General features: G+C 41.0%; 2 protein-coding genes and 1 non-coding gene across 3 annotated transcripts; 1 reads left to right on the forward strand and 2 right to left on the reverse strand.

The window, feature by feature from the left end:
- Window positions 1-373: 373 nt before the first annotated feature.
- itih3a.1 (inter-alpha-trypsin inhibitor heavy chain 3a, tandem duplicate 1) lies at window positions 374-9,698 on the reverse strand. Its single transcript, XM_068593832.1, has 21 exons — window positions 9,606-9,698; window positions 9,352-9,381; window positions 9,134-9,157; window positions 8,556-8,710; window positions 8,313-8,417; window positions 7,393-7,555; window positions 7,086-7,196; window positions 5,936-6,064; window positions 5,611-5,727; window positions 5,352-5,520; window positions 4,934-5,235; window positions 4,310-4,495; window positions 4,066-4,205; window positions 3,429-3,589; window positions 3,230-3,256; window positions 3,074-3,127; window positions 2,080-2,193; window positions 1,740-1,941; window positions 1,470-1,642; window positions 792-903; window positions 374-691 (listed from the first exon to the last, which is right to left on the reverse strand). Exons 3-21 carry the CDS (start codon window positions 9,134-9,136, stop codon window positions 553-555), a joined length of 2,562 nt encoding a protein of 853 aa, XP_068449933.1. The 5' UTR covers window positions 9,137-9,157; window positions 9,352-9,381; window positions 9,606-9,698; the 3' UTR covers window positions 374-552.
- A 2,192-nt stretch (window positions 9,699-11,890) lies between these two features.
- mustn1b (musculoskeletal, embryonic nuclear protein 1b) lies at window positions 11,891-14,063 on the reverse strand. Its single transcript, XM_068595248.1, has 3 exons — window positions 13,966-14,063; window positions 13,750-13,873; window positions 11,891-12,345 (listed from the first exon to the last, which is right to left on the reverse strand). Exons 1-3 carry the CDS (start codon window positions 13,972-13,974, stop codon window positions 12,230-12,232), a joined length of 249 nt encoding a protein of 82 aa, XP_068451349.1. The 5' UTR covers window positions 13,975-14,063; the 3' UTR covers window positions 11,891-12,229.
- On the forward strand, window positions 13,422-13,493 carry trnae-cuc (transfer RNA glutamic acid (anticodon CUC)). The gene has a single exon. It is a non-coding gene; the product is annotated as a tRNA-Glu (tRNA).
- Window positions 14,064-14,502: the final 439 nt, after the last annotated feature.

Consider the following 14,502-nt stretch of genomic DNA (forward strand, 5'->3'; position numbering starts at 1 on the left):
TTCATTTATGTCTTTAATCCTGCTGTACATGCTGAGATAAATACGTTGGATTATAGCGTCAGAAAGTGTCAAGTCAGAAATGGCGATATTTCCTGTCGTGAAACAACACTTAGTCATTTGGTACCATGTGGTTTAGGAGTCCGAGACTTTCATCAGAGTTGCACTACTTGGAAACAGTAGTTCATACTTTGTATCTTTAGTAACACATTAAAAACACCCGATGTGCCAGCATCATTTCATGATTTTTAAGCAATCCATAAGACATTCTCTAAAATGTCAAACATTATTTATCTTATCTGTTGTACTTGACGATGTCAGGAACAATGAGGTGAAATGAATAAGTCCAGACTGAGTCCATCTCAAAGAACTGCGTCCCATTTATTTTGGATTATTCCAGCAAATTACTCCATGCAATACTGTGAATAAAGCCTGTTTGCCCCTCGAGTACAAGGTGTAAGAACATTCACGGAGTAAGTACAGGCAGGTGTTTATATTTATTGAATGAATTTAAGTTAATTATTTCTGTGGTAGAGATGGAGGCTTCGCCTGTTTTTAAACCGTTTTAAAAAGGCTTGAAACAACGTAGTCTGCTGCATCTCCGTCGATGAGGCCTGTTCCATTACTGTGAACAAACCAGCAGGGAACCTTTCTTCCGTTCTTCACATCGCTCCTGAAGTCTCTCTGCCAGCCTCTGTGGACCAAGACAGAAACATCACACACCATTTATTAATGTAGGACACATGTTGCATGCAAACTCCTCCACCCTGAGACGGGGCACTCGTATAGTGTACCTGGTCACATTGAGCTGCTGTCCTTTCACAGACATGGTGGCGTCCGGTTTCTCTGGGACTTCACCTGGACGCAGATCTGACACCTCAAATTCAATCCCATGGTAGAACTGACCTGGAGGACGACCCACCATTTAAAGTAAACGTCATTTTAAAATCAAATCTTTCTGGCCCTGTAATTCCCCAGAGTTATTACAGGGCCACTATAACATCTGTTATAATGTAACGTCAAACAGATTTAATTGATGAAAGAGGATTAAGGCCGACAGTTGTTTGATTTTGGTTCTAGTTTGGTAACTTCTTCAAACTGTCTTGTTTGTGTCGGTATTGATCAAAACGAGTCTAAACTCACTATGAAGCTCTGTAAAGCAGAGGGCGGCTGCAGATTCAGATTGCAGATTCCTTCACTGTTGTTATGTTATATTTTCCCTTAGTGGTTGCCTCCTGAGGTTATGCAAATGTTATGTCAAATGTTCATAATTATGACTCGCCAAATGTACCATTTACAAAGCAAACTATGAAATTAAGTACTGTGCTTTGCATGTAAGTAAATCAACATGACGCCAATCCCAAACAACGTGACAGATATAGAGGCAATCCATCCATGGAATTCAGATTATCCAAATCACTCGTATTGACCTGCTATTATATTTTAAAACATGCAATGTGTGTCATGTTTACCTAGCAGGCCATGAACGGAGGGGGACAGGAGATGGCTGTCCAGGGTGTAGAAACCCAAGTAGTCCCGGTGGTACGGGTGCTTCTCCCAAACTTTGTGCAGCAGGATGACAAACTTGACAGAATCCTTCAGAGTTACTGTTAGGCTGCGATCTTTGGTCAAGAAAAGATCCACGCTGGAGGAAGAATAAGAGGAGGGAGGTGACAACTATTTGTCCTCAATTAGATTTTAGTTTTCACATGTGAAGCAATAGTTCTCTTTGACTTCCTTACTTGGGTCCTTTGAGAGAAGCCGTATCAGACCACAGCAATGTGACCCGTTTGCCGTCCTGAAACACTGAGATGTCCTGAGTGCTCACCTCCAGCTTCACCCCCAGAGTCCGGTGTTGGATGCCAAAACGGCAGAAGTAGGTGTTAATTTTACCATCAGGAGCGATCTTCTTGTCTCCGATGACTTGGCCATTGACCAAAATGCCTGAGGGAACAACGTGGGATTCAGTCACTCAACGTTTAACTGCTTGGTATAATAGCACCAGTCTACAAGGAGTACACATGCGCAGTAAAAAGTCATGGGGGAAGAAAGTCATGACAATAATCAGGACTGAAGGCTGACCTTGTGTTGGGTCTCTGACCAGGTTGAAAATGGTTCCTGGTTCATCGTTGATGTTAAAACACAGGGCGTCGTCTTTGTCAGGGAGCTCTATCATGAAATGAGGATCTCCATCCACTGCGGGTGATACCAATAGAACGACAGTGACAAACACAGTTCTGCTGGTGACAACATGTCAACAAGACTAATGCTGTGTTCACAAATTGTGTGAATATTCGCGCCGCTTCAAAGGGGGCGTGGCTTATCACCATCGCATCTCTCAATGAAAAGAGCGATCTTTCTTCCAGCTATCGACTATGGAAGAAATAACCACTAGTTCTGCTTTATACTTGTTGTGGAAGTCGCAAAAACGTGGGAACATCAAATGGCCTCCTATTAGGGTTCATAACACCATCCGTAGCCGCACACAGCTCGGTGAGCGTCTGAATGACGGCCGCTATCAGCGCTACTTTGGGGGGGACCAGCAGCAGTTTGATTGAACACCGGCAGGAAGGTGGAACATCTCAACTCTGATTGGCATTGACTCATGCGTTTTTGTCGCCGGAGTTGGGAAATTTTCAACTCGCCCAACACTCTGTCCGCCCCGCAGCAAATCTGGTTGCGTGACCAAATTTGGTTGCGTTCGGTGTGAACACAGCATAAGAGTCTACAGGCAGGCTAGCTGCTGTACGTGCTTCTAGCTAAACCAAATCCAGCATGTTCGCAAACATCAACATGAGCAGATCTAATATCTGTCAATTTCCCTGTTTTAGTTTAGTATGTTAGCATGTGCTGAACAGAAAATATTTGACTGCATAGGTAAAGATTTTGACCTGATGATGACGCTAAATGAAAGTCAGGGATCACCAAAGTCATTAGTACTCATCCTCTGAGGACCATGAACGTCTGCACTAAATTTCTTGGCAATTTATCTAATATTTGTGGCAATGAAGTGACGGACCAAGTGACCAACTTCCATCCTCAGAGCCTATACAGCTACCATTGCTAGAGTACTTACCTAAATATGTGGGTGTAAGTGGTGGAACATACAAAGGGGGTACATAGCGATGTGCTAGAAAAAAGAACAATAAATTAAAATTGAAAGCAATACAATGAATTTATTGAATCCCAGAATAACATGCTGAGGCTCTATGGTTAAAACAAACTATCTTACCCACTCTCTCTGCCTGTTGTCTTTCCTCTGTCAAAAAAAACAACAGATGGACAAATTCAGTAAATATAAATAATATGTTTACTGCTTGTGAAAGTTTTACAGTATGGTTTTTTCTTTTCAAAGAAAAAGCTCGGCAGAAGTCGTGATGAGGAAAGCCTGCCCAGTTATCACTTTGGAAACCCTTTCTCTCCTCCCTCACCCTCAGTCAGTTTATCAGCGATGGCAGGGCTGTCTGGTCCGTCCTTAGTGTCAGGCTTGGTGACCACCATGGAGGTGAGAGGGGTGACGAAGCTGTAATGCAGAGACATGTCCAGGGCCTTGGCTGTGGCGTTGGCTTTTTCCTCTGGGGTTCCACTCTTGCTGCAAGAAGGAAAATGTCAATTTTAAAGTAGACCATTAATCATGGGGCCCTTAAATGATATCAAAAACAATCAAAGCTCCTTTTTCTCATTTTCCCGAAAATGAGAGAGGTGTGTTTTTTAAAGCTAAAACGGTGTCATCTCCTTATACACAAGGTCCATTTAATTCATTTGAATTGTTAAAATACTGCAACTATTGTGAAAAGAGGCATGTGGTTTCTACCATGTAAACAGAAATCGGGAAGTTTTTTAAATTCCGTAAGCCCCTTAACATAACTAAGCGATTTTAAAGTTTTACTTAAAACCTTCATAAGTCCCCCTTACAACGGCGGTTAAAGTCACATCCCTGTGACCGTACGGGCCTGTGGGAGTCAATCTAGATCCTTTTCTGACCATTATTAGTGTCTCGACCAACGGAAGACCAAGGTGTCAGGTGAATCCAAGTATGAGCTTGAGTGAAATTACTGAATAACAGACCTCTTCTCCAGTAGTTGCTGGATGGTGAGGTACGCCCATAGACGCTCTGTGAAATCCCCAAAGATGTACTCCTCATTTGGGTACACGACATCCCAGTCCATAGCACTGGCCTGGCCCTGCACCTGAAAGTCCTCCTCAAACTACAAAAACAAATAATTGTAATCAACAGAGTAATGAACACACGTCTTCTCTCCCACTCAGCGTTGTCTCTAAAATCCTGCCATTTTCATTTTCATTTCCTCACCCCTTGGCCAAACACTTCCACAATGAAGTTGTCCAGGTTATTGTCCGTCAGCCGACCGGCCACCACGATCTCTGAGCCGTTATACAACTGAGTGAAGTGGTTGGTGGTCAGGGAGTCCACTGTGTTGACAGGATAACGTAGGTCTACCTCTGAAAGTAGAGGACTGGCCACCTCCTCATAGAAACCCTGGAGCAAATGCATACACTCATTGAATTATAAGTATTTGTAAAAAAATGTTTTAAAAAAAACACACACAAAAAACAAATATAACTAGTTTTTAGAATAATGAATTTAGCATCGCATTGGTTCCCTTGAAAAAAAGTAGTCGGTGTGATAGTGTTTAGCGGCCCCATTTGAGCAACCTGTCAGCAACTCTCTTTTTTAAAGACATGTAGAAGTGTCAACATTCACAAGAAGGTTATTTTGTCAAGGCATTTAACCAAATGCCCATTCAAAAACAACATTTCCATCGTGATGAGAGAACAAGGAATGCAAAGTGCAAACTACTTGTCTGGTTTTAGGACTCATTCCTGCAGCACTCTATATACATTAGCTGGTATTATTTAACTTTATCAAAATCATAAGAATTGGCTCAAATATATATTCATATCCGAGAGGCTCCACCTGAAGTTGAACGACTGCATCTGAACCCTGAAAAATTCTGCGGGCCACTCCCTTGTTTTCTTTGCTCATCACATCCAGAAAGGAGTAATCCACATCATTTCCAAATCCAAGACAGAACAGAGACATGTTTCCTCCAATAGCAGATTTAACGTTTTCTTGGATCATATGGGTGGATCTGAAGCTTGGCATTCCATCAGTCAGTAAAATAATCATATCGACGCTTCTCTCTGGAAGCTTCTTCTCCTGCCTGTCTTTGACCAGCATGTTCACGCCGCTCAACACTGCATCATTTATATTGGTACCTTGAAGGAAAACACACACAGCAAACCATAAAATGTTTAGTATTAGAGTGTATACTTCTATTATTTAAGGAGCTACGATGACACTTAGCAGTTGTATCACTTGTTTTTCTATTAACCTCCCATGGCCCATATCGTTTTGACGTAACCAGTGGCTTCAGCCACGTTTTCCTTGGTTGCTTTGATGAGCGATGTCCTGAAAGTATCGATTTCATTCGAAAACTGGATGAGGGCAAAGTGGTCCTCTTCATAGAGGTCTTTGAGGATGACATCCAATGCCAGAAGTGTCTGCAAAGGGTAACAAGGTCAGAGGTTAAAATGTGTGCATGCAGGCCTCAATAAATCGGAAACACATTAAATGTTGGAATCGTCTCTCACCTGTTCCATCTTTTCTCCCCCCATTGATCCGCTCTTGTCAATCACAAACACCACATTCTTTGGGACTCTTTGTAGGTCAAGTGGAGCAAAGAAGTGCACAAAGTATCCGTTCACAATCTAAAGGGATAAAAATCAATTAAGAGTCACGTACACAAAAGAATAAAAGGGCAAAAACTGCTAACTAAGAATTCCTCCTCTAAAATGTTGTTGATTCATTTCACATCCACCAAATACAACTCAGCCTCCAGAAAAAATGTGAGTCTGCATAGTTTTACATGTGAAGCATGATTCATGTGCATTCATCAACAGATACTTGACAGCTGACCTGAACGTCCCCGAGGTTCTTTGTTCGCTTCACGTCATACTTGATGATAAAATCTCCGTCAATGAGCGTTCCATCACACTTTGGACACTTCCTCTGCTCGTCCATGGTTGGCGAGAAAGAGATGTGCGCCTGACAAAGGGATATCGATATGACTAGTTTAGCTACTTGTGTTTCTTGGATTACATTACATTATTACATTACATGTCATTTAGCTGACGCTTTAATCCAAAGCGATTTACAATAAGTCCATTCAACTGTGAGTGCAAACTCAGAACGACAAAAATCAGGAAAGTACAATTTCTTCAATAAAATCAAACTACGAAGTGTTATCGGTAAGGGCCATTTAAGTGCTACTAAAGTGCTACTGCTGCGCTACCTTCCCTATTCAAGGTGCAGTCGAAAAAAAATTGTTTTTAGTTTGCGGCAGAAGAGTTAGACACTTTCTGCTGTCCTAATCTCATTAAAAAGCCAGGACAACAAACAGTCATGACTTTGTTGAGTGTTTAGCTCGGAGTGACGGAGCTACTAGCTGAGCTATCAGAGACACGTTCTCTAAAACCTTTTTTTTCTTCTTCTTTTTAAACCCCAGCCATTTTTCTTTAAAATTCTGAATGGTTAGCTTACCGAATATCTCCTCAACCACCAGAGCTATTTAAATAATTTCAAAATGTAAAATATACAAATAACACTTGTGAGACTAGTTAAGAGGTTCATCCATAAGTAAGTCATATTTCAGTTTTTGGGCTGGAATGTGGTTGATATCTTGCTGAGGCTTTGTCTGACAGTGAATTTGGCGCAATTGGCGGATTCTGTAAGTTATTGTTTTCCAAAAAAGTGTACCAATCATATGTGGCATGAACCTAAGGATATTAAAACATATATTTTTATAACTTGGGAAGCTCTCGAGTCACTTTTGAGTCCTCTCGAGTCATATTTATGGTTTATGTTAATATTTATGGTTTAATTGTGTTATAAACATGAAAAATGGACTCGTATGCTCTCAGGCTGTGGAGTTTTTTTCTAAGTCAAATCAGTGGCTTTGGTATTGAATCAGGGGAGTATGAGGACTTTGAGAGTGAGAAAGACCTCCTGATGAAGAATTCTGCTCCCAGTGTTGGGGTTCATCAGGTTTTCAGGTTGAATCACGTACCTTGTTGTCTGTGACAGTTTTTTCCACCAGGGGGAGCAGTTCATTGGAGAGGAAGGTTGCATGGGCATCCACATAAGAAAGGCCCTGAGGCTCATAGATGTTTGTCACAATCTGTCTCACCACACACACACACACACACACACACACACACACACACACACACACACACACACACACACACACACACACACACACACACACACACACACACACACACACACACATACACTTAACGTAAACTACTTATTCAGAAAATCTGACCAAGAATAAATGACCAAGACAGATTTGAACACGAACATGGATCCACCTGAAACTCCTGCACCGGTTGTTTGGGTTTAACTCGAGTCAGGATCTCATACTGGCCCAGTTTCCTCTGAAGGAGCTCCTCGTAGGTCAGAATGAAAGTCACGTTGCTTTTGGCTGCGATGTTGACAGACACTTTAAATGTCTCCATATTCCTTCCAGAGACTCTGTAATGAAACAAACACAGTAATGACATCATCTAATATTAAAATGATCTGCCCTAATGGTGCGTTCACACCAAACGCGTCAAAAAAAATTCTCGACGCGCGTCAACAATTTTCTCGATGCGTGTCGAGTAAAAGGGTGTTCACACCAAAAGCAGCATGACTAATTGCGGCGCCACAAAGGGGGCGTGGCTCATTTCCGTCGCTTCTCTCTGGGAAAAGAGCGATCCTTTCCGTTATAGACTATAAATGAAATAACCACTAGATCTGCTTTGTACTTGTGGAAGTCACAAAAACATCGGAACATCAAACTCCATGGTGTCTGGGTTCATAATATTATCCGTAGTCCCACAAGAGCCTGAATGAAGCCGCTATCAGCTGCTTTCGGAGGACCGACAGCAGTTTGATTCAGCACCGGCAGGACGGCGGTGACGAGCGGAACATCTCAACTCTGATTGAATGACGCAACTATGACTCACGCGTTTTTGCTGCCGGAGTTGGGAAACTTCAACTCGCGCGTCGACCCGAGTTCGCCCCGCGGCCAACTCGCTGTTTGTGCTGCTTCTACGCGTCTGACGCGCCGCCCGCTCGAAAATACGCGTCTTCGCAGCTTTTACGCAGCTTTGCATTGACTTTGCATGTAATCTCGACACGCGTCGAAATCTTGACGCGTTCGGTGTGAACGCACCACGGTGGAAGTTTCAATAAAGTATACTTCTTTGACAGCATATATATTTATTCTTCATCTGGACCGACTCACTTGACCAGTCCAGCAGTCTGTCCAGTCGAAACAGCCTTTTCATACTGTTTCTTGGCTTTCTCTTTCTCCTTCACCTGCCCGACATAAACCTCACCATCAATTTCCCTGTGATGAACGAACATGGGAGAACTCATTCATTCACTGTATCATTGAGAAAACTCTTCATAAGCGTACGTTACACAAAAATAGTCAGTGAGAACTGAAATGTGGACAGAGCCGAAATCAAAGAGGAGACAGACTGACATGCTGAAGTTGACGATGAAGGCCGTCTTGGGCAGCTGCACTTCAAAGAAGATTTCCTGCGAGGAGTTTGCCTTGTTCAGAGCCCTGGAGGTCATGACAGTGTGGGCGAAACGAGACGTCACCGCGCAGTCCACTTTCACGCTGTACACCTCCACCTAAGGCAGAAGGAGAGGGAGAGATTGAAACACTAGTGAAAGCCTCCGAGCACAAGCACTTCACTTACAGCATGTTTGTGCAGTCGAAGCCCTGTAAGATCTGCTATTTTCATGTTGTTTCAAATGGACCCGGGACCAGTCCACAGCACGCTGCCCCGACTGCTGCCAAAGAAAACTAGAACACAACTTTTACTGTTTTTTTAAAGGACATTATGTCACTGATTCCACATTGGGAGTGTTGTGTGAGAGCAATTCTGTGAGTCAACCTGGGCGCTGTATCCTCCAGACTGAGAAAAGTACGGACATTATAAAGCTTGACTCCATACCACTACCCTCACAGGATGAATAAAGCTGCATTGAAATGAATATTTCTGATCTTTTACATCAATACAAACAATAGATATTGACAGATTATTTTCTTACCATGGCCTCATTTGTACTTCTTTTCTGTAAAAAAGAAGGAAAAAAAGGAGATTCTTCTTGGAGTTGGAAAATCAAGACTGCACAATTCTGGCAGTTTTATCGGCCACAGTTATATCATGCTGCATAATAATATAAATGATCCTCAGTCATTTTTTGGAACAACATTTATAGTTTAATGTAAAAGGATTGTCTGTCGGTAAATTGTTTCTCACAAGTACCTGCAGTGATTTGGCATCTCCTCTTGTCTCCTGAAATACAAACACAGCAGGCTGAACCAACGTGATCCCAAGATAGTTATAACATGAGCAAAGTTATCATTGTATCATATACGTACAAATAGGAGAAGTTAGAAGGTATAATATGATTTAAAAAAAACGAATAGGACCAAACTAGTTTGTAAAAATAAATAATTTTGCAATAAAACAATGTGGTTTCCAAATGAATATCAGAAAAGGAAAGCGTGTGAAGTTACCTGCAGAGCTTCACGATCCCCGGAGATGACCAGAGCCCCACGAGCCAGGCCGGGCAGCCAGAGGCAGGCGCTGCCGCACAGCAGCAGCAGTCCAACACCCTGCAGTCCAGACATGACCAAACCTCTACTGAACAGTGTCTGAATTCACTACAGAGAGAAAAAAAGCTGTCTGTCCTGGAGGAGGAGGGACAAAAAGTGTGTCGGTGCACCTTGAGGTGACTAACGTTGCTGAGCATATCTCTGCTCATACTTGAGAGTGTGTGCATGTTGTGGGACTGACACTGAACTTAAATTTAACAAGACAATATTTTTCTTTTGCTGGGTTCTCTCACTCAACTTTCCCTGCTTCACTTGATGAATGTGTTTATGTTATTTTGCACTTTTTTCCACCAAAAAATGTAAACAGATGAGTGGTAGTATTAGCCAACATAAGCCATGCATCGTGCAGATGAATCCGACCATTGTGATGAGACACTGGGACAAATAAACTTGATCACAAAGCGTCTTTGAAAATAAATGTGTCAACTGGTGACCTTACTGGTTTCACTTTGGCCGCAGGGTTATGTTACTTTGAGCCTTTCAACACACTATTTACCTACATGGGCAAGCTGCTCTTCGTCCTGTGAGCAATCAACATCAGTTGGCACTGTGTCTGGCTTCAAGGATTCAAGACCAACACAGAGCAAATATGACCACTTATTTTGTGCCATATTTCTTCAACTTGAAAATCTGCGCTGTAAAAAGATTACTGTAGAATTTATAGTAATGTTTCTGGCAGCAATTAGCAAGTATGTAGCTGTAGTATGCTTACTGTAAAATGAATCACAATACCCATGGAATACTGGATTCATTTTTACAGTAAAAATCCCAGTACCGTCATTGTTATTACAGAAGTTATCTACATACTATACGTGTCATCACAGTAACCATGTACAGTAAATCCTGGATTACTGTGACATGCATCACTATATTAATTTCAATACTGTAAAGAATACAGTCAATTAATTACATACTATGAAATAAAGATGCAGATTTTAAATTTCAATATTTTAAATACAAATTTTACATTTTGTTTTCAGTTTGTAAAAACAATTTAAACAACAACACTTCTTCGTGGTATTCTTGAAAATACAATATTCTAAATGTTCTTCTGTCTTCAAGTTACTTCTACAATTTCATTATGTTTTAATGAAAGTATAATTAGACAGTAAACAGTCAATTTCAAGCACTGAAAGCAATGAAATATTTAGGTCAGAGGGGAAATGTATAAAAACAATTTGAACTTGAAAAAGTGCGATTTCAAAGAATGAAATGTCCACGACTGACTTTGTTGTTAATGTATTGAACTGGAATCCTCTCCCTGGGTGGTCGTGTGATCATATGATCAGCAATGTTATATGTTCAAATGGAGGATATAATAAGGTTGTAAGGCGTTTAGGTTTGAAACACATAATTTCTGATTGATTAAAGTTGTAAATCGGTCAGATTAGACCCGAACACAACAGGAGGGTTAAGCTTCAACAATGTTTCTGACTTTATACCAACTGTTGCAGTGTCTGCCTTACCATGTAGCTCAGAAAACATATGCCATGTGACGTGTAGCCATGTCACATGGTGAAAGCACAGTAGCTAGCGAGAAAGAAAAGAGTCAAAACTTTTCAAATCGGAGCGAGCTGACGACATCACACAAACAATTACAATTCATTTACAAATTACACTAAACACGTGCCATTTATCAACAATATAAAGTCAAATGATTTATATCACAACTTAGAGTACAAATTCTATATTTTGTAATATTAGTAATATATCAGTATTGATCAGTATTTGTGGTAACTTGATTAAACCAAACATACGTTGGCACAATGTATGCATAATATAATGTTAGCATATAATATAATGTAAGCATATTATAAACTAAAACATAAAAGTCTTTGTGTTTCTACACAAAGTTTATACCATAAGCATAATTCTTCATTAGGAGGTCTTTCTCACTCTCAAAGTCCTCGTACTATAGATCCGTTTTACATGCTTGTAACACAATTCAATCACAAATATGAACAAGAGCCATACATATGACTCGAAGGACTCGAGAGGAACTCAAGATTGCTCCCCAAGTCATAAAAATATACATTTTCCTATATCCCTAGCTTGATGCCACACATGATTGGCGCGCCTTTCTGGAAAACTTACGACCTCCTGAATCCGCCAATTGCGCCAAAACCACTGACAAATTATCTTCTTTCTGTAATTTAGTACAAATAAAAGACAATAACACATTTCAATAAAAGAGGGGGGGAATCATTTATTTCGGAAAAATAGTCAGTAAAAAAAAAGAAGAACAAATAATTAGACAACCTTTGTCTACGATGATAATAAATCGCACATCTCCTTTACAGTTCATCAGACATATTACAATCTAATCCATTACATCCATGTGTAGCATTGTGCGCATCGCAAACTAAACTGCTTACTTCACAGTCATGTCAACACAATATACTAGCATACACATATTCAATGTATCTATCTTAAATCATCACCTCTTCAAAAAAATTAACAACAACATTGTAAACTACAAATTGCTGCATCAGCCTCGACTCAGAGACATGAAGACTGCAGCGAGTCTACTTGCTGAACACGCTGGCTCCGGGAGCCTTGGCGGCAGCAGGCGTGCCCAGAGCTGTCTCTGTCCCTGTCCTCACACCGCTGAACACAGATGGAGCCACTTTTCCCATACGTTCTGCACACAGAGGGAGACACAGACACAAACAATGTCTTGTCACACAATAGAGTGCTTAAAGCATGCGACTGATCCTCCACTTGGACATCATTAAAGGCAACAATGTGGGAAGTAACATTTCTTCCTGTTTCATCTCTCTCCTGGTCACAATTCAAGCATTTTAGGTTGGACAAAGTGCATGCCACATGTCTTCTTCTCTCAAAATGAATACAATAATTTGACTTAGCAAGCTGCAATCAATACATGTTTTTTGTTTGTTTATTCTGACCAAACACACCCACACACACACCCACACCCACACCCACACACACACCCACACACACACACACACACACACACACACACACACACACACACACACACACACACACACACACACACACACACACACAGATAAGTGAGATTTGTTGTATGGGTAAAGTTTAAAGTGCAGCAGGGGTGTGTTGACGGTGCTAGCATCAGTCAGGTAAAGTTGGAAAGAGATTCAGACTTGTCGGATCCATAACTCTTTTACTAAATGGTGTTATCACACAAACAGTGATAGTGATGCAGACAACAAGCTACAACCTTCATTTTACAAAAACGGGTCGCTCCCCGAGCTGGACAAATAACATTGGTCTCTATGAGCAGACGGCTGTGTGTTTTGTTATTCTACTACATCTTACTACAGCTATTGATTATTATTTCCGATAAATATTAATAATAATTAATAATAATTCTTAAAAATTACATTTTTTTCTCCAAAAATAACAACTGTAGTACAACAAGGGGGAGTCCATCCATGTATAAAATGAGTTTGGTAATGCTACGATTCATAACAGTGAAGTTATTGAATATTTTGGTAGTATGTATTTTGCGCATTGCACTTTGCAGACGGTCCCTGTGCGCACTCGTCACACAGCCGGCATTAACTGACACTGTTGTTGGTTTATTATTGTCAACAAAAGTTAAATGTGTTGAACAACGGTCTTTTATTAATGATAATGATTAAATCACTCCAACTAAACAAAGCTCATTAGAGGCGTAGCTTCTTGCTTTCATTTCCTTGATTTGTGCTGAACCGCAATTGGTAGACTTCCCTGGTGGTCTAGTGGTTAGGATTCGGCGCTCTCACCGCCGCGGCCCGGGTTCGATTCCCGGTCAGGGAACGTACTTTTATAACATGCGATAAAGTGGACGTACAAATAAATTCAATCTTATATAATATAAAAGTGTATATCAATTTAGGTAATACATAGCTTCAATTTATTTATTCTGTCCCCATAATATATAATTATTTAGGAATTTAATGATTCATTTCATCTTCTATTTCTATATCTTGCTTTTTTATTTACGTCTGACATGGTGTTACATCCCATGTCTTGTTTTTCAGAGTCAAACAACATTAGTGAAGACTTTACTCACCACACTCTGCCATGACCTCATAGGTCTTACTCTTGACCTCGCCCTTCAGTCCCAATTTACTGCGAGCTCCTTTCAGGTCCTCCTCCTTCATCGGGGGACGCTTCTTCTTCTTCATCTCGGCGAGCTAGAGTGAATATCAAACATGGGAAGGTCCCACTCAAAACACTGGCTTCAATTTCTGTAAATATCAAAAATAACTTGTTCAACCTCACTTACCTGTGACATGGTGATTGAAGTTGGCGTATTGATTCCACAGACACCTCTTACCAGATAGATTCACAGGTTGTTTTTCTAGTGTGTGTCTTTGTCTCCAAGTCCGACCTTATATATAGTTCTGCCCCAGACCCAGGGAGTCAGTCAGGCCCCCCTGTGTCCCACCCACCCTGCCTGTTGTCAGTGTGTATTATTAGTTGTGTCGTGAGGGATCGCACGGCTGCAACGGGTCTCCCACCTTTTAATGATAAGCTGACAGGCCAACAGCTGATAATTCAGGACCCAACTGAAGGCGCTAGGAACAGCTGAGAAAACTGTCCATCTGTCTTGTTTGGGTTACATGAAGGCCAAATGAATACTCAATGAAAATGGATTAGTCTACAGCGATCTTTGGTTTGGTGTAGCAATGTTGTCGGTACGCCAATTGCTAAATATGTTTCAGCAAAGTCTGAAATCTCCTAAACAGCAAGCTAGGAAGACCAAGAAGCCTGAAGATTATTTTTGATCACATGATCACATTATCATAATGTAGCAGATGAT

The sequence above is a fragment of the Clinocottus analis genome, unplaced genomic scaffold (assembly GCF_023055335.1).
Source record: "Clinocottus analis isolate CAN_PGR_092001 unplaced genomic scaffold, fCliAna1.0.p SCAF_3, whole genome shotgun sequence".
Classification (NCBI taxonomy): domain Eukaryota; kingdom Metazoa; phylum Chordata; class Actinopteri; order Perciformes; family Cottidae; genus Clinocottus; species Clinocottus analis.